This window comes from Uranotaenia lowii, chromosome 2, assembly GCF_029784155.1.
Source record: "Uranotaenia lowii strain MFRU-FL chromosome 2, ASM2978415v1, whole genome shotgun sequence".
Classification (NCBI taxonomy): Eukaryota; Metazoa; Arthropoda; class Insecta; order Diptera; family Culicidae; genus Uranotaenia; species Uranotaenia lowii.
In genome coordinates this window covers 187,993,209-188,016,663 of record NC_073692.1, presented here as the reverse complement: position 1 = coordinate 188,016,663, position 23,455 = coordinate 187,993,209, and the positions used below count along the sequence as shown (strand labels likewise).

At 36.4% G+C, this 23,455-nt stretch overlaps 2 protein-coding genes across 2 annotated transcripts in view; both read right to left on the bottom strand.

Moving 5' to 3' along the window:
- The window catches only part of LOC129749140 (uncharacterized), a 389,660-nt gene that overhangs the window by 294,799 nt on the left and 71,406 nt on the right, over window positions 1-23,455 (bottom strand). The gene's annotated exons all lie outside the window — the stretch shown is intronic.
- Window positions 916-1,431, bottom strand: LOC129749142 (cuticle protein 19-like). Its single transcript, XM_055744031.1, has 2 exons — window positions 1,377-1,431; window positions 916-1,306 (listed from the first exon to the last, which is right to left on the bottom strand). Exons 1-2 carry the CDS (start codon window positions 1,383-1,385, stop codon window positions 971-973), a joined length of 345 nt encoding a protein of 114 aa, XP_055600006.1. The 5' UTR covers window positions 1,386-1,431; the 3' UTR covers window positions 916-970.

The following is a 23,455-nucleotide window of genomic DNA, read 5'->3' as shown; positions in this document are numbered from 1 at the left end:
ATATTATCTGAACTGAAGGAACTTATGTTGCGTCCGTTTACTCTAGAAAATTTCGAGGATTTTCAAAATTTTCACACATTGAGCTAAAGAGCCGCAGTTATACATCCAAAGAGCCGCATGCGGCTCGCGAGCCGCAGGTTGCCGACCTATGCCTTATGTCAAGCATAATGAGAGCAAATTTGGCTCTCAGGGCGTGATAGCAAAATTTGCTATAATTTCGCTATAAAAGTCTGCTCGGGTATTCAAGGTCTCTTCCTTCTTTCATAAGAAGTTGGAAAGAGAAAAGGCGGACCCATACCAGTTGTTTCTCATAACTTGAAATCTTATGAAGCAAATGAAGAAAGAAGTGGAACATAACCTTTGAAGTTTACGATAAATGTTTCTATGATAGTTCAAAACCCTCTGCCACAAATCAAGTCTTTATTTCAGAAATAAAAAAATCGTTGTATTTGTATTATTCATGTTGTTCAATATCAACATTTAAAATGATGTACCTACATATAGAACAAAATTTTAATATGTTCCAAAAGTTTAATAAGTTTATATGGTACAGCAAATCACAATGGATCTGCAAATGTCCAATGATTTCAAACTCAACACTCTTAGTTATTCAACTAAAACTAATTCGTGAAATTTGGTCCAAGGATTTGCAAGGTAGAGCTGTTTAAGTTTGGTCGTTCCTTTTATCGATATTAGATCTTTAAATATTAAGTATATTTTTGTCTAGGACAAATAAGTGTTTAAAGGTCATTTAAGTTTTAAATTTTCCAAAACTGTTATTAATTTTTTAAAAGAGATCAATAAAAAAGCAAATTCAATTTGACTTAAGGTTTATTTGAGTTCAATCAACATAGGTAATACCTTTCAATTTTTAAAACTAGAGAGGAACATTTTATTTACACTTAAATAGTTGGCAGAGCTCATGTGAACAGTGATCTTCCCCGGCTCGGAGGAAGATCCTGGAACTCGTTCATCCGTGATGCTGATCAATGTGGGAATAGCTCTCCCCATGGGGATGCTGAGCATGTCCCACTCGATGAACGTAGGCATGGAACCCATTGTGGTCATCCGAATTGTAGGTCACAATCCTGTGGGTTCCATCGGCTTCGTCAAGTGAGTAGGATCCTGTCACGATTTGTCCATCTCGCTGCTCCCATTGACTCTTGTGATCTCCGGTGAGAATGTCCTTTACACCGTACTCGAACTTGTACTTTGGGTGGGCGTAGTAATCCTGCTCGTAGTGTGGAAGCTGGTAGAATCCTCCGGAAACGATGACCACCGAAAGGCAGCAGATAAAGGCTATGATCTTAAAAGAAAAACAATTAATTTATAAGGATGATCAACGGGATAGATCCTCGATTTTGGGTGACACTTACCTTCAGCATCCCGATGGGTTTATGGCTTCTTATGGCGTACTCGACTAGTAGAACACTGGCACCGAACTGATGAATCTCGATGGCGATCACAGAATATTTATACAAGCTTCTGATTGTCTCCGATCATAAAACCATCACTAATGTCTTCTTTTCCGAGAGACGATTGCCAATTAGCCACAAGCAACAACTAGCAGGTGAGTTACTAAAATTGCTGAAAAATGGTCGGTGAACGCTCGTTATGCAAAAATTGTTCGGAAAAAATGCATTATTTTTAAATTCCATCAACGGATGATGGAGCCCCCAAAATTGACCGATTGGCCAAACTTGCTGCTTTTGTCTTTGAGACTAAGGTGTCCGGTTTCACACGACCTTGCCGCCGGACGGAACAGAGATTGGACCGAGACCAAGTGCTCTTGGTGGATCCATCAACAATTGCCTCAACCTCAACAATCTTCTACAGTCAGTGGTACTGCGGGACATTTTGATGGAAGCTGATGGAGTGATCTACATTGAGCAAAGAATCACTTGACGAGAGACCTCTTTGGGTTTTTTTTTCTTTTTGGAAAAGTCAACGATCTTATTTCTGCCTGTCTTTTTCGGGTGATGAGCATCATGGCATATTTTAACACCTCAAGCCTTCCATTGAGGCTGACCGCCTGTCGGCCGTTATGATGTTTTATTTTTGAAAGGCTGGTTTGCGAAAATTTATTTGTCATTGCCACCGAGTTGCTGAAACAGTATTACTAATTAGCTGAACAGCTCAGTGTCTGATAAGATGTACAGATTAATTAATTTTATACAGGTGGACAGGAGCATCGAATGCACTTCACAAATTATCTATTTTTAACCAACTAAAATGAAAATTGAGCAAACAACTGTTAGGTTTCTCGAAATTTTAATTCAAGAAGAATTATAGAAAAACTAAAGCTCAGCCATCATACAATGATTCGGAAAAAATAACACAAATCTTATTCCAAGAGCCATTTTCAAACAGGAGTTAAAATAACCTTATAATAACTTTGGTTTCTTGCTAATCAAAAAAAGATTATCACAGTGGTTTTGGAAAACAAAAAGTATTTGCCAAATTATTAAATATGGTTGTTTTGGAATCATAACAAGTACATTTTTTTAATAAAAAAGAGTAACATTCAAAACAGAAAGTTTCAGAAAGGAAACCAGTTAATTATGATGAATGTTTAGCGAAATTTTACTAAAGAGGTTTTTTTTTCATTTAACTTGGTTGATAAAAACAGAATATCTCCAGAAACATAGTAAAAATCTATCGACTGGTTGGGTAATGAATAAATTGATTTTCGGCGATTTCAGTCACGAAAAAATCTTAAAATGATTTTTATTTCTTCATCCGACGTTTCGGCATTGATTATGCCTTTTTCAAGGAGTCTATTAATATAACAAAATTAATTATGTGTTTAAAAAAGTGTTACAATAAATGAAACTTGTGTAAAATTTCGAATGCTTACTTTTGAAGAACCCGTTAAAAAATCACGAATAACAGTGCCATCTATGGCACTGTTTTTAGATAGCTCTTCTGAAAATAACAATTTTTTGAAAGGGCGCAATCGTATGTAAATTGATTTATAAATAAACCTGTTTATTTCAATAAACTGTACAACCTCAAATTGTTGAACTGTTCAATGTATAGTCATCAGGCCGAATGGCCGATAGGCCGAATGGACGATAGGCTGAATGGACGATAGGCCGAATGGTTATTAGGCCGAATGGACGATAGGCCGAATGGTCGTAAGGCCGAAAGGCCGTAAGGACGAATGGATGCTAGGCCGAATGGTCGTCGGGCCATAAAGGCAATGGATGCTAGGCCGAAAGGTCGTAAGGCTGAAAGGTCGTTAGGCCGAAAAATCATTAGGCCTAATGGTCGTAAGGCAAAAGGACGATAGGCCGAATGGTTGTAAGGCCGAATGGATGCAAGAAGGTTGTTAGGCCGAATGGTTGTATGTTGAATGGTCGTTGGGCCGAATTTATGCTAGGCGTTTAAGACAAATTATCGCATTTTTGCATGTAAGGCCGATCAGTAATTAGGCGGAATGGTCGTTAGGGCGAATAGTCATCAGGCCGAATGGATGCAAGGCCGGATTCGACCATTCGGCTTTGCGACTATTCGGCCTATAGTCCATTCGGCTCTACGACCATTCGGCCTTGTGACCATTCGGCCTTGTGACCATTCAGTCTAATGACCATTCGGCCTTATGAACATTCAGAATATCGTCCATTCAGCCTTACAGCCATTCGGCCTAACAACCATTCGGCCTAATGACCATTCGGCCATACGACGATTCAGCCTTACGACCATTCGGCCAAATGAGCATTCGGCCTAATGACCATTTAGCCTAATGGCCATTTGGCCTTATGACCATTCGGCCTAATAACTATTCGACCTTATGACCATTTGGCCTAAGTGACCATTCGGCCGAACATCCTTTGGGCTTTGCGTCCTTTCGGCCTTTCGTCCTTTCGGCATTGAGTCCTTTCGGCCTTGAGTCCTTTCGGCATTGCGTTCTTTCAGCCTAACAGCCTTCGGCTTGATAATCGTCGGCCGAAAACCCCATTCGGCATAGTGGCCTGTTCGGCCAGATAGCCCATTCGGTCTGAACGTTCATCGGCTGAATGACCTTCGGCCGAATAGCTTTCGGCCTCATGACTTTCGGCCGAATGGCCCTGCCTCTTATTTTAAACGATCTTAATATATTAAGATAATATATTGTAATATATTTTTAACAAACAAGTTCTATTTTTTTTTAAATTTCGGTACAACCTACTATCAAAAAATTATAAAATTATGGATCCAAATTTTTTCCAAAACATATACTATGTCATCAAATTTAAATTATTTACCAGCTTTCAAACTAGCTGATGGAAAGTATCATACAAAAATCTTCGATATTCGTTATTTTTTTCTTACAATCTTTTTCAAAAACACATCCTGGAATTAACAACTAATTTCATTTTTGAACATGATGTTCAAATATAAATATTTATTAGGTACAAACATATTTGAGGAACTATAGGTAAATTTAATGCCCGTATTTTGCAAGGTACTTGGAACGCACAAAAATGTTCTACGCTTCTTGTTTAGTCTTTTTATGTTCGTTCAGGAGTCGAAAAAAAAACACTTATTGAAAACAGTTTTTATTTCTCTCAAGTAGCTTTTATTCCGCCAAATGTGAACGTACAAGAGTAAGTAGCTATGTGATTTCTGGTTATTTGAGTAAACTTTAAAAAAGCACGCATAAAGAACGATTTAAATTAATTTTTATATTCATCCGATTAAAATTTGTACATTTTTTCAGTCAAAGTTTGTTTTTAACAAAAAGCATAGGGATGCTGCATACATTTAGGGGTAGAGAATAATACAAAAAATTCTCCTAGGTAAAATCATGAAAATTAATGATCAAACACGTGATGCAAAACAATGATGTTTCAGCATATGGACACGAGGTTTGAAAAGTGAATTGTTGATTTGAATTTTTGATGCATTTTAACCCGGCTGGTAGCTGAATTATAAAAATCTTTATTAAAAACAAATGGTGATTGTCCGAAAAATATTTTTACACCATCAGTGTTGGTATAGGATAATAATAGCAATATGATGTTGCTAGGTGATATCATTAAGCCAATCCATCATACTGAGTTAAAGTTCTTTAAGGCATCAAAAAATGTAAAAATTTGTTCGATTTTTTGAATTACTGCTGTTGACGAAAATCATTTTTTTTAAAGTGCACTATTGTGTAGTTTGTGACCTCGTCTTTTGAATAATATTCTAATGAAATGGAAATCAATTTTATTTGTTAGATTTCCTTAAAAATGGAAACTTCAATGAGAAAATAAAGTTCTGTGATCCAATGGCATCAGAATTTAGAATTTTAAACTAATCTAAAGATAATTCATGTTTTGAATTATTAAAATTTCAAAATCTAGGATCACACTGAAATTCTCATGCTTAACAATCTCGACTCTAACTCTAACATTTCAAGCTCGAATATACATAATTGTTTTTTGAATTCTTTATGTTTGTTTTTTATTCTGAATTTTTAACATCAATATGATAGCGAAACAAGTTTTTATTTTGTAGAATTTGGATGCGAATACAAAATGTTTCATTCAAAAATCGCCAGAGAAGTACTGAAAGTAAAAAAAATATTTTTTTTTGGTTTTCAATATTCCTGGTTCCTGATTTTTTTCAAATTTTTTTCTCAAAATATTTTTTTTAAAGTTAAAAATCTATCGACTTGTTGGGTAATGAATAAATTGATTTTCGGCGGTTTCAGTCACGAAAAAATCTTAAAAAGATTTTTATTTCTTCATCCGACGTTTCGGCATTTATTATTTTTATTTATTTACATAGTATTCCGTCTTACGACATAACTTGACGAACATAATTCCTAAAATTCACTCGGTCCATGGCAACCGTTCTCCAATTTCTCGAGCACCCCACGTTCGCCAGATCACGCTCCACTTGGTCTAACCATCTCGCTCGTTGCGCCCCCGTTCGTCTTGTTCCTACCGGATTCGTAGCGAACACCTGTTTTGCAGGACAGTCGTCCGGCATTCTCGCAACATGTCCTGCCCAGCGTATCCGGCCAGCCTTAACCACCTTCTGGATACTGGGTTCGCCGTAGAGTCGCGCGAGCTCGTGGTTCATCCTTCGCCTCCACACTCCGTTCTCCTGTACGCCGCCAAAGATGGTTCTTAACACTCGTCGCTCGAATACTCCGAGTGTACGCAGGTCCTCCTCGAGTAATATCCATGTCTCGTGCCCGTAGAGAACAACCGGTCTAATAAGCGTCATATACAGGTTACACTTTGTGCGAGGGCTAAGTCTTCTCGACCGCAGTTGCTTGTGGAGTCCATAGTAGGCACGACTTCCGCTGATAATTCGCCTCCGGATCTCACGGCTGGTGTCATTGTCTGCGGTCACCAGTGAGCCGAGATAGACAAAGTCATCGACTATCTCCAGCTCGTCGCCGTCGATCGTGACCTTGTTATTACTGGACAAGCGGGTTCGGTCGGTCTCGGATCCGCAGGCCAGCATGTACTTCGTCTTGGACGTATTAATCATCAACCCAATCCTTCCTGCTTCGCGTTTCAGTTTGCGGTAGATCTCCTCCACCGCCACAGATGATCTGCCGACTATATCAATGTCATCGGCAAAGCAGATAAGTTGACTGGATCTGTTGAAAATCGTGCCCCGCATTTCGCCCACCGCTCGTCGAATAACACCTTCTAGCGCCACGTTGAACATCATGCAGGATAGACCATCACCTTGTCGAAGCCCCCTGCGCGATTCGAATGAACTCGACAATTCACCCGAAATCCGCACACAGCACTGCGTTCCATCCATCGTCGCCTTGATCAGTCTGATCAGCTTCCCGGAAAAGCCGTTCTCGTCCATGATTTTCCATAGCTCGTTACGGTCGATCGTGTCGTATGCGGCTTTGAAGTCGATGAATAGATGATGCGTAGGGACTTGGTGTTCACGGCATTTTTGGAGGATTTGCCGTAATGTGAATATCTGGTCCGTCGTAGACCGTCCCTCCATGAAGCCGGCCTGATGACTTCCCACGAATCTGTTTGCTTGTGGCGTTAGGCGGCGGAGTAGGATTCGGGACAACACTTTGTAGGCGGCATTGAGGACAGTGATCGCTCGGTAGTTCTCACAGTCCAATTTGTCGCCCTTCTTGTAGATGGGGCATATTACCCCCTCCTTCCACTCCTCCGGTAGCTGTTCAATGTCCCAGATCCGGATTATCAACCGGTGTAGGCAATCGGCCAACCTGTCCGGGCCCATTTTGATAAGTTCCGCTGCGATGCCATCCTTTCCAGCCGACTTGTTTCTATTCAGCTGGCGAATGGCTTCCTTAACTTCACTCATCGTTGGGAGTGGCTCGTCTTCGTCGTTGGCTACGCCGGCGATGTACCTTCCCCCACCGTCTTGATCTCCTGCATGTGCGCCGTTCAGGTGTTCATCGAAGTGCTGCTTCCACCTTTTGATCACCTCACGATTGTCCGTCAGGATGCCCCCGTCCTTATCCCGGCACATTTCGGCTTGCGGCACGAAGCCTTTGCGGGATGCGTTGAGTTTCTGATAGAACTTTCGTGTTTCTTGGGAACGATGCAGCTGCTCCAGCTCCTCGAGCTCCTCCTCCTCCAGGCGGCGCTTTTTCTCCTGGAAAAGTCGGACTCGCTGCCTCTTCCGCTGTCGGTGATTTTCCACATTTCGACGGGTGCCTCTCTGCACTACTGCCGCCCGCGCGGCATTCTCTTCGTCCATCACCCTCCTACACTCCTCGTCGAACCAGTCGTTCCGTCGAGATCGCTCCACATAACCGATGACGTTCTCCGCAGCACTGTTGATGGCTGTTTTGATGGTATCCCAACAGTCCTCGAGAGGGGCTTCGTCAAGCTCGCCCTCTGCCGGCAGCGCTGCTTCGACCGATTGCGCGTAGTCTGCCGCGACCTCAGGTTGCTTCAGTCGCGCGATATTTAACCGAGGCGGGCGCCGGTTTCGCGTGTTGTTCACTACGGAGAGTTTTGGGCGCATCTTCACCATCACCAGATAATGGTCCGACTCGATGTTGGCGCCCCGACAAGATCTGACGTCGATGATGTCCGAGAAGTGCCGGCTGTCGATCAAAACGTGGTCGATCTGTGATTGAGTTTGGTACGGTGATCTCCAGGTGTACTTGTGTGGGAGGCGGTGCTGAAAAAAGGTACTACGTACGGCCATTCGTTTGGAGGCGGCGAAATCGATAAGTCTGAGGCCGTTTTCGTTGGTCAGCTGGTGCGCACTGAACCTTCCAATTGTCGGTTTGAATTCCTCCTCCTGGCCGACCTGAGCATTGAAATCCCCGATGACGATCTTGATATCATGTTTTGGGCAACGGTCGTATTCACGCTCCAGCTGCGCGTAAAATTCGTCTTTGTCGTCACCGGTACTTCCGAGGTGAGGGCTGTGCACGTTGATGATGCTGATGTTGAAGAACCGGCCCTTGATTCTCAACCGGCACATTCGTGAGTTGATCGGCCACCACCCGATCACGCGCTTTTGCATCTTTCCCATCACTATAAAAGCTGTTCCAAGCTCGTGTGTGTTGCCGCAGCTCTGGTAGATGGCACGACCATCTGGGTACGTTCGTACCGTGGAGCCCTTCCAGCATACCTCCTGCAGCGCTACGATGTCGAATTTGCGGCTCTTCAATTCGTTGGAGAGCACGTGGGTACTGCCCACAAAATTTAGAGATCGGCAGTTCCATGTTCCAAGTTTCCAATCGTTAGTCCCTTTTCGTCGCGTGGGTCTTTGCCGATTTCCATCCGAAATTTGTTGTTCGTTATTCGTTGCTTAAGTTTTTTAGTAGTCACAGGCTCGCAAGGCCCGCAGCTAACCCCACTATCTCGCAGGAGGACCGTCGTGATGTTGCTGTTTTGGGTCCCGAACACCACCAGGACGCTGTTGCACTCCGTACGCCGCCCCTAACATGGAGAACAGACGCGTACGAAGCCCCCTAACTCATTCTGCATGCGACCAAAGCATCCACCGGGGTTGGGTACCCGATCTCCGCTAAGGTTGCTCGCACCCCAGCTAGTACCACGGGGAGGTAGAGAATCGGAGTTGCAGACAAGAGGTGATATGACCACTACCCGAAGGTTGGGTATATGGGGTCTCGAGTTGCACATTGTCTACTTCACTAGCCGGCATTTATTATGTTTTTTTCAAGGAGTCTATTAATATAACATAATTAATGATGTGTTTAAAAATGTGTTACAATATATGGTGTACTTACTAAAATTTCTCGTTTTAATTGTCCAAAAAGTTTTTTGAATCTGCTAAACTGTCTAATCGGGAAATGTAAGTCCAGTTGTCTGTGGTGTATAGCAAAAATATTCAAAGTTGAGCTTTCTACTTCCTTGAAATCTGTTCTACTTACTATTGATCTGGTTGAGTTGGATATAGCACTTTGCAAGTTTTGAAAACGAAAAACGGATATAAAATGATTTGCACTATTTTGGATATTGTTTTCCACCTAGCCACTACTGATGTTTGTTGTATTTTGTGTGTTTGATGTATTATTATGTGTATTGGTGTGTTTTTGTTTGTTTTTGATGGAGTTGAAAATGCCGGGACAAATGACACTGAGCCTTTCAGTATCAGTCTTCTTATTTACCGTGTTGCCATTCCTCGCGATGTGACACATTTCTAAAGTTTGTAGACCGGAAGTAAAATTGTGACGATCAATTATCCTTGTGCTGTTCAAATCAAAGGAGTGATCGTGTTTTATGCTGTGATGAAGTAAAGCAGTTTGTCCATTCAAATTTGCCATTCGCGGGTCGTCTTTATCCACTCCTTCGCTTCGCAGTTTGTCTAATGCCTTTTTGTTCGATTTGTGTCCGCCAATCCTCTCCTTTAGTGTGTTTGTTGTGATCCCAATGTATTGAGAATCGCAGTCATTGCAAGGTATCGAGTAAACGACGTTCGAAAAATCGTCCTGGTGTACCGGATCTTTTACTTTCGTAAAAATCTGCATTATTTTAGAAATCGTTTTCGTAGCTAACTTGATCGATGAATAGTCTGTTTTCAGAAATTTTCCGATTTTGTCGGTTAATCCAGGAATGTACGAGATGGATTTGTATTTGTATTGCTCAGTTTCAATCAAATCCACTGTCTTTTTACATTTTCGACTGTTTATTAATCTATGTCGCAGTGAAACAGGATAGTTGTTTAGTTTGAGATGAGAAACCATTAATTCGATTTTGGTTTTCTCATCTACTTTCGGAGATAGTCGATCAACACGACTGATAAAGTTTTTTGCGACGTTGATTTCCTGGTGAAGTGGATTAATTGACAAATAATCCAAAAATCGGCCACTAGCGATGGGTTTTTGATACCAACTTGTTATTATTGTCTGATCCTCCTGTCGTGTGAGAAGCATGTCGAGAAACTGTTTACTTCCTTTTCACACGTGAATTGTATATGTTGATTATAACTGTTAAACTTCTCAACGACGTAGTCCAGCTTGGATGGTGGAATAGCTGTGATGAGATCATCTACATATTTATTTATAAAAGGCATAGTAAAGTCCAAACTCGGCACCACATTCTTTAGTAGACCTTCCATAACCATTTCCCGATTAGACAGTTTAGCAGATGCAAAAAACTTTTTGGACAATTAAAACGAGAAATTTCAGTAAGTACACCATATATTGTAACACATTTTTAAACACATCATTAATTATGCCTTGAAAAAGGCATAATAAATGCCGAAACGTCGGATGAAGAAATAAAAATCGTTTTAAGATTTTTTCGTGACTGAAATCGCCGCAAATCAATTTATTTATTTTTTTTAAATTTAAGTGGTTTGGATTGCTAATTTGAAAACTATTGAACCGAAGGATATGGAAATAAAGAATCGCAAAAAGCTGCTTTGCATAGTCAATGAGTTTGTGGATTTATGTAACTTTTGTAAAAACATTTCATGAAATTTTTGAAAGCTCTAGCAAGCAAAACCTGCCATTTTTAAATACTTTCCATCAGGGCCGGATTATGCCATCGGGGGGCCCGGGGCAATTTTTCTCGGGGGGCCCCTGTGCACAGTGGTTTAAAACTTGAAAAACGTGATCATGGGCTTTTTGAAGGCTTAAATTTCGAAATAGCTTTACGGTATATTCTACAGTGTTTCATAACTTTTGAATGCGCATATTTTATTTTAATTTTTTTCTGATCAATTAACCTATAAGTGAGATAATTTTTCCATTTTTTGTATTTATCTTTTTATCACTATAACAAATTGAGAAAAGTTGTAGATCATCTAATTTTAAGAAACTTTGTTGAAGACGCCAAAGCTCTATCTTTCAAAACAACATGTGTAAAAGACATTTTTTCAAAAACTAACCTCAAAAAACGAAAAAATCGTTTAACTTTATCGAAGCGAGTTTTGTGACAAACTTTGTATGAGAGAGTTGTGACAATTGTAAAACTACACAACTTCATTGAAGATGTCAAGTCACTATTTTGTATATTAATGGTACTTTTCGGGCGATTTCTTTTAAAAATTGCATGTTTTCATAGCTTAATATCTCCAAAGGTGCAAACGTACCAAAACAAAAATATATACATTAGAAATGGCAATCTTTCAACTTTCATGCTCATATAGTTTTATTTGTATGCATGAGGATTTACTACTACATTCTACTCATAGTGAAAAAAAATAATAAATACAAAAAATGGCAAAATTATCTCACTTCTAGGTGAATTGATCGGAAAAAAAATTACAATGAAATATGCACATTCAAAAGTTATGAAACATTGTAGAAAATACCATAAAGCAATTTCGACATTTCAGCCTTCTAAAAGCCCATGATCACGTTTTTCGAGTTTTAAACCACTGTGCTATGATTCGATTTTTTTTCAAATACTATCCTAGAAAAAAAAAAATATTTTAAAAGTGTGAAAGAACTGGAGATGAACGCAATTTACTCTCTTCAAATAGCCATGTTGTCTATGTAAAAAATGGTTTCTGGTATTCTTCAAATAAAAATTGGTAATCAATCACGTGCAAACACTGCGGAAGAGTTTAGAAATTTCTAAAAAATGATGCTCTGATTTAAGCTTCCAAATGCAAAATTCAATTCCCAATTTTTTTATACTTTTATCACCAACTAAAATTCTCTGATTTAGAATAACGACCGAATAGATATTTTTAATGTTTTTCCTTTCAACATTGGTCGCCTGTTTTGTGCTTCATCGAGAAATATTGACCTTATGACAATTGGCAAGTATCATAACAATTTGAAATATAGAATGCAAAATTCAAAAAAATAAACAAAATAATTAAATTAAAACTCCATCCAAAGAGATCCAGGTATAAGTGTGTAAGAGTTCAAAACTTTAAATTAGATTATTTTCAGAACCACAATTCAGTGTCTGAAATCCAAATCATAATTTCAAATCAAGTTTTGAGAAACGAAATATGAATTAAATAAAAAAATGAGATTCAAAGTTACAATCAGAGCCGAAAAAGAAATAGCACCAAATGTGTATTTCAATTTTATATCTTTGAAACACAAAAAAAATCGTTTTCATGAGATGTTTATGAATATATTTCTCATCAGATAAAAAAAAAGTTATCAAATTGTTATTCTAAATACAACAAAAGTTTCATTCGATGCCCCCAAAGCCAAAGGTGAAAGTGAAAAATGATCGCTTGAAAAAAACATCAGAACAGAAATTGAATGTTTCAAATACGCAATCAATTATCATTGAAAAAAGTCAAATAAGGATCCAAATGAGTTAAGAATCTAAAATAAAGATCCTTAACTCTCAAAATTCAGAAAAACCATGAAACTGAACTTCAGTAACTGAAGAAACAACACAAAAGATTTTCAACTCAATTAATTGAACCTGGAAAAATAAAATATGAAAAAAAACATAGAAATATTCATGTTCAGAGAATCACTCAATGATATTAGCAACTCAACTATAAGATTGTTTAAATGATAATTAGAGAATGATCATTTGAAAAATGATATTCTGAATTCAGAATACTTGAGTAGAGGGTAAAATTTTGGTTAAATCAGTTGAAAATATTCAAATACGAATTTTAAACCTGAGACAGAAGTTGGGATCGAAATTCAATAACTTAAATAAGAAACTCTGTACTGTCGATTGGTCCAATTTAATCAACTGCAGTTTTTTTAAATTTTGTTTTCAAAAATATGGAGGGAAAAGGGTTTAGAATTTATAAACCAACGGAATTTTAATTATAAATGATTGAAAAGTTATTATACTCGGTATTAACCCGGATACTGCCCGGGTAAAGTTCTGATATTTTTTTTGTACAAATTTTGGGTTGTAAGTTTTTAAATTCAATTCCCAGACTTTGATGTTCTCAGCCTGAAAAATGCGGCAGAACTTCTTCACTGCTTACTCTAGGGGGGCCCCTTAATTTATGAAAGAGAAAATCTATTCTAGATATTATTTCACGGGGGCCCCTTTAGTTGTTATATTTAAAGTTTTCATTCTGATATTCTAGTTTTGATATCTTTTCATAGATTTGTAGATTTGTAGAAATTGAGGTAGTGTGATTAAAGTAATGTTAAAACTTTTTTCCCTCGGGGGGCCCCCTGAGCCGGGGGGCCCGGGGCAATTGCCCCCTTTGCCCCCCCCCCATTAATTCGGCCTTGCTTTCTATTGAATTAATTTTTATAAATGGTTTCAACTTATTTCTTACAATACTTAGCTCCTACTCATGTAAGCAAAACATGAACCTTATGATTTCCATACAAAATTGAAACGCGTTGCGCTTATTTATTCAGGCATTATTCAAATTATCTTAAACTTTGCACTGATGCTTGGTGAACCAATACGCATCAAAAACATGTGGGAAAAAGAGTTCGCAACGTCCTAGTGTCGCAAATGATCAGAAAAGCACTATTTAGGCCGAGGGATTGCAGTGGAGAGAGAATTCTTAGCATTTGGAATGGTAATGATCAAAATTCCGCAACTGCTTAACAAATTGCAACAATTTGCAACAATTAGCACATTTTTACTCACTCTGAGCACCGGTTTCTCTCATTTTAACTTAAACCTTCTAATTCTCTCTAACAAATTGCAACAAATTACCACAAATTCAATCATTGGCTGCAAAATTTGTTTGATTATTGACGATGATTCTCCGTTTATCTCAGTCCCCTGATTTAGGCACTCATGCACTCATGTATTCCTTATCTATTCTAAGATCTAATTTGTTCAAAAATTTTACTATCCAAGGCATACCTTGCAACTAAACTAGTGATCCAAACTGAGATTGCCAGATTGCCCGTTTATTTTATACAAAATTTGAAAGAGTTCAGTTCGGCTCGGTGGCCAAGATCTAGGGAAGAAAAACTAAAATTCGCTGTATCGTTTTCTGTATGGTTTCATTAGTAGTCAATGACTATTAGTCATGTAACTCAGTTGTTTAGGTGCTCAATTTAAGTCTTCTGAGTTAATTGATGCAGATTCAAAAGTAAACATCGAAATAAAATTCATCAACTAGATTATCCAATACCAGTCTGTCAACTCTGTCGTAAATATAAACTTTGAACTTTATAACAGTGTTGTTCGGTCAATGGGAACTGCCCAAAATCTAAATCTGTTGTTTAAGCTATTTTTAGAACAACAATTAATCAAACAATTTTAATTTATCAGCTTCAAAATTTTTAATCAAATTTGAGCGACTTAATACACCTGAACATGCAAGAATTTTTTTTTTTTTAATTTTATTAGAGACGTTTTAACCAACTTTGGTATGCAAGAATTTCCCGAGCAAAACAAAACCTAAATTTTTGTTTTATTCAAAACAAGTGCTTGATAGCATCATAAAAGTTTTACGGAACTGAAAATCACTTATGAAGAAAGTAAAATTTTTAACCTTCGCTCTGGTCGTTAGATTGATGAGAGAAATTTGACGTTTGAAAGATTTTTTTCTTTTTTTATTCAGTTTTCCTGCCCCAGGCCCAGATATTCTTGAAAAAGCCCGGATTTGTTCTTCTTGCTCAGATTTTTGGACGAAAATTTTGAGTTCAAAAGTCCGGTCCGGATACGTGCTATAAAAATTCTGGCAACCTTAATCTAAACAAATAGAATTCATATGAAAAAAAGAAACAAAAATTTCCGTGGGACAGCTGTCAAACATCTTGGACCCGGGTATTGTTGGGCTCAAATCGCATAATTTTGGATCAATTCTTATTCCACTTTTAAAACAGCTAGATCCAGAACTAGTGTGAAAATGAAGCACTGGTGGTGAATATTGAGCCCAAATTTGGGTCTAAATTAAGAAAATTGAACCGCGAATACAGTTGTTTTTAGTAGAAAACCCAGTTTCTTTTCGTTGGAACACTTATTTATTTTGTTTTTCTCATAGTTTTTTTTAAAGATTTTTTAAACAAAATGTTCCATAATAGCGATAACACTCTGTCGGCAACATCTTTATTACCACTCATTGCAACAGACGCATTGTTTGATCGACTTCAAAGTGGGAAATTTATTGTTTTCCCATGGCGTCGTCAACAATAAACATTTCATTGGCGATCGTTTTTCTGTCATTATAATGATTTAATTTGCAAAGATTTTTTTACCGACGCATATTTCTCGCATTGATTAACAGTCGCTTGGTATCTTTAAACTGGCTATTTAAAGAGGTGTCGAAATGCTGAAAATGCCTATTAGCGGGTGTCGGGAAAAACTGAGGGCCGCGTTTGGGGTCTCGATCGTGCAAATTACGCTCACTCCCATCAGCTCGACGCCAACGGGCTGGGTTGGCCCAATCGAGAGAGGAATCTAACTAAACGTCGTAGCTCAGGCCCCGTTTTACAATCCTGACTCTCGTTGTCTTCTGTTGGACCCTTCGTTTGAGTGACTTTGCATTGACGGCCAACGAACGTCAAGCTTCCCATAGACTAAGACTACAAAGAATGGGAAGGTCGTTTGCTGGTGAGAAGCTAGACTCCATTCAGAGACCTTCCCCCGACTCCCCCATCCACATCTCTGTATTGGGGCCGAAGCAAGGGCACAAGCAAATCGTCGAGCCGCCTCGCTCGAATGAATGGTGGAAAATAGATAATATTATTAATAATCAGTGTTTAGTCTGGCGTTTTGTGTCTTCTTTCTTCTTTGTGCGAAACCGTTAGCTGTTGAGGTTAGTTTCTGTTTTCGGGGAGCATCTGGCCGATTGATGGGAGGCTTGGAAACTTGGAATGTTTTCGAACGAAGAAAGGTTATAGTTTACAGTACCGAGAGTGGGAGATTTACTCATGCCAAAACTGTTTGGGAGTCTCGGCAGCTATCTATTAGATGGTGAAGATGGGCGAAAGAAAGCGTTCGTTAATAAATAGTTGTTTGTCGCGCTAAATACCATCGAAAAAAATATCAGGAACTAACGAAATGGGGCATTGGAATGCTACGAAAATCCACCCCCCCTTTGTCTAACTATTGTAACTGAGATTTTACCTCAAATATCATGAATTATAAAAAGGAAATTCACTTTTTAGCAACAGCTGTTCAGTGCCAATATAACACTTACAGGGTGGCCACTCAAAAATCGATTTTTTATTTCCCGCATTTTTCCCGTCTTTTTCCCGCATGGTCTCACGAAATTCCCGATTTTGTAAAACATAAAACCAAGCAAAATTCCGATTTTTTTTTTGAATATTTATTTCATTCAGTGGTAAATGGTCTTTCAATGATTTTTTTTCGGCTATTTTTACCAATTTAACTACAAATTATTAGATTGATACGCAGGACTTTTTTTAATTTTTAAAACTATGTCACTCGAGTAGAAAATGTGGAACAAATATGATTGTTCATAAAAAAAAGGGTAAGGTATACCGGGGTAAGTGTGAACATGGGGTAAGCGGAGACGATGGATGTTAAAACAATACTGTGAACTATTTTTTCAAACTTTGAATGCATAATGTTAAAATTACTTGTAATCTATCCAAAAACTGTAAAAGGAATACGATTCCGATAATTGCGGATGTTTACAGCGACTTTTTGTTAATTTTCTATTTTTAACTAACATGTCGATCTGATATGCATCTTTTCCAATTGCAAATTTCTCGTAAACTAGCTGGCTCTTGACGAAAAACCCTACATTGAAACAATTCTTACATTTGAAACGACCGCTTAGGATCAAATGAAGATAAAAGAGTTTATTTAAAATTTTGTCTCCAAACCCTACCTGGGGTAGGTTGGGAGGGCTTTATACAGACTTGATGTGTATACATTTTATTCAATTTTCTCTCAATTTAGCTATATTCAGCACTCGGATCATGAAAAGTTCTGTAAAGTACTTGTTTGTTCTAGAATTAGTATACATTTTCAATAAAATCGTGTGTTGCTTCATAAATTACTCATAATAATCGTTGAAAGATACCTTACTAATAGTACCATGAACTTTTTTTCAATTTTTTGACGGTTCGAGCGTTTAACCGTTTTAAACCAAGAAAACAAAAATTTGTTGAAAATTTCCTGAGAAACCAAAGGGAAAATCTACCGTCCCCACTTACCTCCTAAAGCGGCGTAAGTGAAGACACCAGCAACAATTTACGAGATAACTTTTCTTGCTTTGCGTCAGCGTTTGTAATCAACATGTTCTGCACCAAATCGAACGTAATTTTATCAAAATTGAACCACTGCTGATTTTTAATGGTTTTTTTTTAAGTTGAACTATACTAAAAACTGTCAACACTTACCCCAGTGGACCTTTTAAGTATTAATAAAAATTTGTGTGATAATCGTTTTTTCGCTTTATTTGTTTCTCAGATATTTTTAAGTATTTTCATTTTTTTGCGTCCATCACGCTTGCCTCTCTCTGAGTGTCGGATAACACCTTAAATTTTTTCGTTCCTTTGCCTTATTTTCTGCCTCTCGCTTCCGTTTTGCAATAGTTTCCTTCAGATTTTTCTATATTTTTGGCTTTTAAGGACTCGACATACCTCGAGTGACAATTGCGAGCATTTGATTGACGGTTTCGTTACGGTTATTCCCGTTGTTCAATAAAGCAAGTTGAAACTCGTCGAAGTCAATTGGAAAGAGACTGGTGATCAACTGTCAATCCATTTCTACTTGTTTTGACCTGTTCCGACAAAACTTCATTGAACAAACTTTCACTAAGCAAAAAATTCCCGACTTTTCGATAGAATTACCGGCTTTTTCCTCTATTTTCCCGTTGGATTTCAAATCCCGTTTTTTCCCCGCATTTCCCGCTTTTCCCGAATGAGTGGCCACCCTGCACTTATGAAATTTTAGCGGCTTAAAACGTTAATTGGGTGTATCTGAATGAAAAAAATTCTTCAGGGATCCTCAACGAATTTTTGAAATTTTGAATTTTGCAACATTACTTTTTTTATGGAAGCACCCTGAACGCCCAGGAAAAAAACTCCCTAATCAGATTTTGAGTGTCAATTTATCTGAGGAGTATCAAGTAAGATCTTTTTATTTCTCTTGTTTCTCAACTGATTTTCGCAAAATTTATAGTTTTGGAAATCTCATAATGTAACTCAAATATGTTTCTCAGACATCATTCATCTCCAACACTTCAGCTTTCCGTGATTCACCTCAGATAAGCTACGGAATGCTCAAAAAAAATTTCACTTAGTGTCCAAGAAAGCTAAAGTTAGAAGCTATACGTTGCGCACAATAATATATTATTTTGAAATTTTTTACGATCATGACAACAAAAAAAAAAGAAAAACAGTGGTGTAAAAACCGTATAAAAAGTCAATGACCCGTCAAAATGGTTTAAGTCACACTAGTAAGTTTAAAAAAAGAGGATTGAAAAGTTGACGTATTTTGGCACATTTTGGCATTTTTAGGTTTCTAGGTACAATAGGTTTTAGGTTCATAGGTACCATTTTTTTGAATTTTCGGTCAATTTGCAAGTTTTTCAAATTTGTTTACGAGAAAAATCAACTTTGCCCTGGATTTCCAGTATATTAACGCAAGATTTCCGCAAGAAACTTCATACCGATTCCAAAGGTGTAATGAGGGTTAATAAATACGTCTGTTACCTGATCTCATACGAGCTCCCTTTCACTGCTAGCGAAAAAGCAGGGATAATATTTTGAATGTTTTCTATTGAATTAGCATAAAACCACCGTCATAATTTTTTATATTATTTTTTTTTGTCAAATAGATAGGTACATATTTTCAAAAAGTCATTTATTAACAAAATTAATCTTATTTATGAAACAAAAAACATTTTTCTGGAATTTTATCCAAAATTCAGTATAAAGGGAAATTTTAAAGGTTATTTAATTTTCAATATTTTTATCTTGGGAATTCTCTAATCCAATGTATAGAGCTAAATATCTAAAAACATACACTCCGCAAAGAAAATTCTAGTTCTACCTTGAAATATGGTTCGGATTGAAATATTTTTAAAAAATTTATGAAGAGATTAATCACCTAATTTTACGTTCGTTATTGGCCTTATCGATGGAAAGTGATGCCCTTCTTTAGTAAGAACATCATGAGATTATGAAATTTTTATAGATTGATTGAAGCGTGTAGAATTTATCAAAAGCATTATAATCATATACCATATTTTTGTTCGGCACGGGCCAACTTATATGAAGTGGTGGGTTTTAAAAAATGTTTACCACATCGTATAAAAAAGTAATTTTGTTCATCCGAAAACCTAGGTTTGGTTGACAAAATTTCCATATAATAGTTTTGCTAGAAAAATGCATTCATAAAGAATAGTAAACAAATGTGATGCTAAGAGCACCTAAGAGTATCTCAATATTCGGAATAAAGTTTTTTATGTTACCTAATAGTTATTTATTAGAAATCTTTATGTATTTTCGAAAATAAGTCCTGAAAATTTCAGTTTTTTTAGTTTTGATAAATAAATGATGGATCTTGAAGACTTCATTTGAAAGAAAAACATTCGTGAAAATATATCAAATATTTAGGAATGAAAGTAAAATAATAAGTTGGGGGTTACAATCAAATTAATTTTTAACTCTTGATAACTCGATATATTCAGATTTTAGTACAGATCTTTGGAATTGAAGTATCTACAATATAAACAATATTAAACAACGAATCAACAAAATATATTCCCAGATGGATTTTTCAAAACCTGAAGATTAAGATTTAACAACAAAAAATTATCATTAAAAATTAATTTAATTATTAAAATCCTGTAAAATAGATTTAAATTAAAATTCAGATTTTTCAAAGAACATTATCTTGAAAATTAATTCATATCTTATTTTCCTATAGTAATATTTTATTGATCTGTTTTGTTTTTTTTCTTGGGCAAATTTAAATTTTAATACCAAATCTGAATTCTGCATTTTTAAAATCAGTAAAAATCCTGAATTCTTTATTTGAAATCTATTTTTGAATCTAAGCTAAAACATAAAAAACCCAATGAACCGGAAAAGGCATTTTTAACAGGATCCTCAACAAGAAATCTCTTATTTGAATTATGAATCTTTGTTTTTCTATATGAATTCTCTCTTCAACTTTTTATTCGTACTTCAACTAGTAAATCTGAGTGAAAATTCCGAATGATGAAACTCTGATATTTCAAATCAGGATCACCATTTTGACATTTTTTCAAAGTTTCAAGCATTAAGAGTAAGCATTTCAAATCCAAAAATTAAAGATTTTTAATATTTCGGAATAATGATTAATATTTCGGAACATGAAAAAAAATAATTTTAGTTCCAAACAAGCTGACCCCGTAAACATCGTTTTACCTTGAATTAAAAAAAACCGATGGAATATGTTCAACTTCATCTACGCGTTTTTAACTTCTTCGTGTTCGTGAATCAATTTTCATGAAAATCGTCCTAGAAATGGTTCCAGTTTTGTCCTATTTCAAGTTGATATTGTATGGATGCTCCCCTTCCAAAAAGATTGAGATTTTCGAGGCTATTATACAAACCCTCGGATACCTAATTTCGCTTGATTTCGACCGTCCGTTTATACGTGATGGTGTTACTAAGAAAACGCCACCATTTTGATATATATAAAATAAAAAACCAAGACGAATTCAGGATTTTGTCTCAATGACGAACCGAACTGAATGTCAAAATTAATAAACTGGATACAGATTCCTCAGTTCAATCACAGGCAACAAGTTTTGAATTAGGAATATGAAAAAATTGAAACCAGAACATCGAAAGTGATTCAAACCTAAACTCCAGATATTTCTTCGCTCTTATGCGGGCAGGGCAATCCGGGCTGTTTTATCTATAAACCTCGCCAAATCCAAGCATTCAACTTAAAGTTTAAAACAAAAAATTCAAAAAAAAAAATTCAAAATACTTTTATTGAAATATACACTAGCCCGTTAATTTAGATTTTTTTTTTCAAATTGCTTTTGGCGCAAAATATGTACATAATTGTTATCATCACGCAATTGGACTTTCTGTGATTTTGCAAATAATATGAAAACATTCGAACAAAATCCGGGCAATCTGGCATCCTTAGTGAGTGTTATTTTATTGAAAATTCGATATTCGTGAATTTCATTCACCAACTTCTTTTGTAAATAACTTTTGATAGCGATTTTCGAGCACAGCCTTTCAATATCTATACACAAATGAGAAATTTTTTGAAGAACTGTAGTAGAATTGGGGACCTGGGATAAGATTTCAAGGGTTTTGCCTAGTTTTGAGTCGAGATTGTTACTTTTGATTCACTTTAGTCGTTCTTAAAAATTTTATAAGGAATTTAAAATTTTGAGTTTAGAGAAGAACATTTACTTGACATTTTCGACCTCCTTGCCGTTCCTACAGCCATCCGTATTTGAGTGAAGGATGTGGATAAAGTTTTAACCAAACAAAAACGGTTGCGCATTGCCATTTTTGAATGAACTTAAATCCTTGGAAATAGCTTACTTAAATCAATTATAAATCTACAAAGTTATCGATTAACCACTACAAATCAAACACTTCTATAATGGTTAAACCTGCTTGATTATAATGCAACTAAAATTTTAACCGAAATCACCCAAACTAGAGTGATACACTGGGCTTGCGATATAGCTTAGTTGGTAAGTCTGTTGTCTCCTGAGCCGATGTCCGCGAGATATAGCCCAAGAGTAAACATCGAACACAGTGGTACCGGATGAGTTTTTCAATAACGATCCGCCAACTGTAACGTTGATAAAGTCGCGAATGCCATTGATATGGTAAAACGACTATAATCGAAACAAAAAAAAAAGAGTGATACAGATGTTTGAAAACAGCCGTTTTTTCATATATCGCATTTCATTTATCGCATTCATTATCGCATTTCAATCTTTTTTTTTAATTAAATGTGTTCTACAAAACTGTTGCATTTATAGTGGGAGAAATAAAGTTTTGATTAAATTTTCTAGTGAATAAAAAAAAACCTGTAATCTGGATATTGACTTGAATTAGGGAGGATACAGAACAAGGAACTCACCAACAAACATCCTAGAGGTTGATATAAATTTAGCTTAGTTTTGTTGTCTACTTACATCGTATTTGAATACTTGAATAAATCATCGATTCGTGTATAACATCTCGGACAGGAAATGATGGCAGTCTATTCAAAATTTACCTGAAATAAAAAGAAAAATTCAAATTAGTCATATTAATGGAGCGATATTGTCTCTAGTACACTGAAGCTGAAACAGTTCTCGAAAAAAGTTGCAATGGTTGATGTAGAATTTTTTTTTCCATTCATCATGCGAAATTTTTAAAATCCTTGAATCTCCTGTGTTGTATAATAATTTTCTGTACATATTTATTTTTACCCTCAAAACATTTTTTCTCATATGTAGTGTCATATAAAGATAAAATATTTGATAGTTCTTGTAGGGCTTAGTAGGATAACATTTATGACCAAGGCTGGTGAAGTGTCTCTAATAAACTAAATAATAATAATAATTCATGACCAAGGAAATGCAACAAGCTAAAGAGTTCCAAAGCTAATATTAACGAATATACATTCACTCATAGAAAAGGTTGCAAAAATCCAATGCTTGTTTAGCATATCTCTGTGCCAAAAATGCGCTGAAAAGTGTACTGTACCAAAGATGGCATAATGACTCGAGTTCCCAAACAAAATGATGCATGATCTCTACATTCATTTATTTCATTTATTTATTTCCAACATGTAGTATAAGGTAATTCAATGCCTTTTCAAATCACTACACTTAGTATTTAGTAGTTAAAGAAACAGATCCATCTTAATCTATAATTCTCTTATGTTACTTAGTGAGAAAAAAAAAATTACTGGTCCCCCCATTGAAAAAGATATAAAACTCCCGTCTAAACACATTTAATGAGTTTGAATTTTTGACACTGTTTGGAAGATGATTCCAAACAGCAATGCCCCTAACAACAATAGTTTTGCTATAGCTTTCAGTGTAATGTCGCGGAATTGTATAATGGAATATACGATTACTTCTGAGGCGGATAAGTTTATTAAAAATATAAGAAGGACATCTCGATTAAATAATCTTATAGAAGAAAATACTAGATCTTAATTTGTAAAAATTATTAAACGAAGTGCCCAGTATA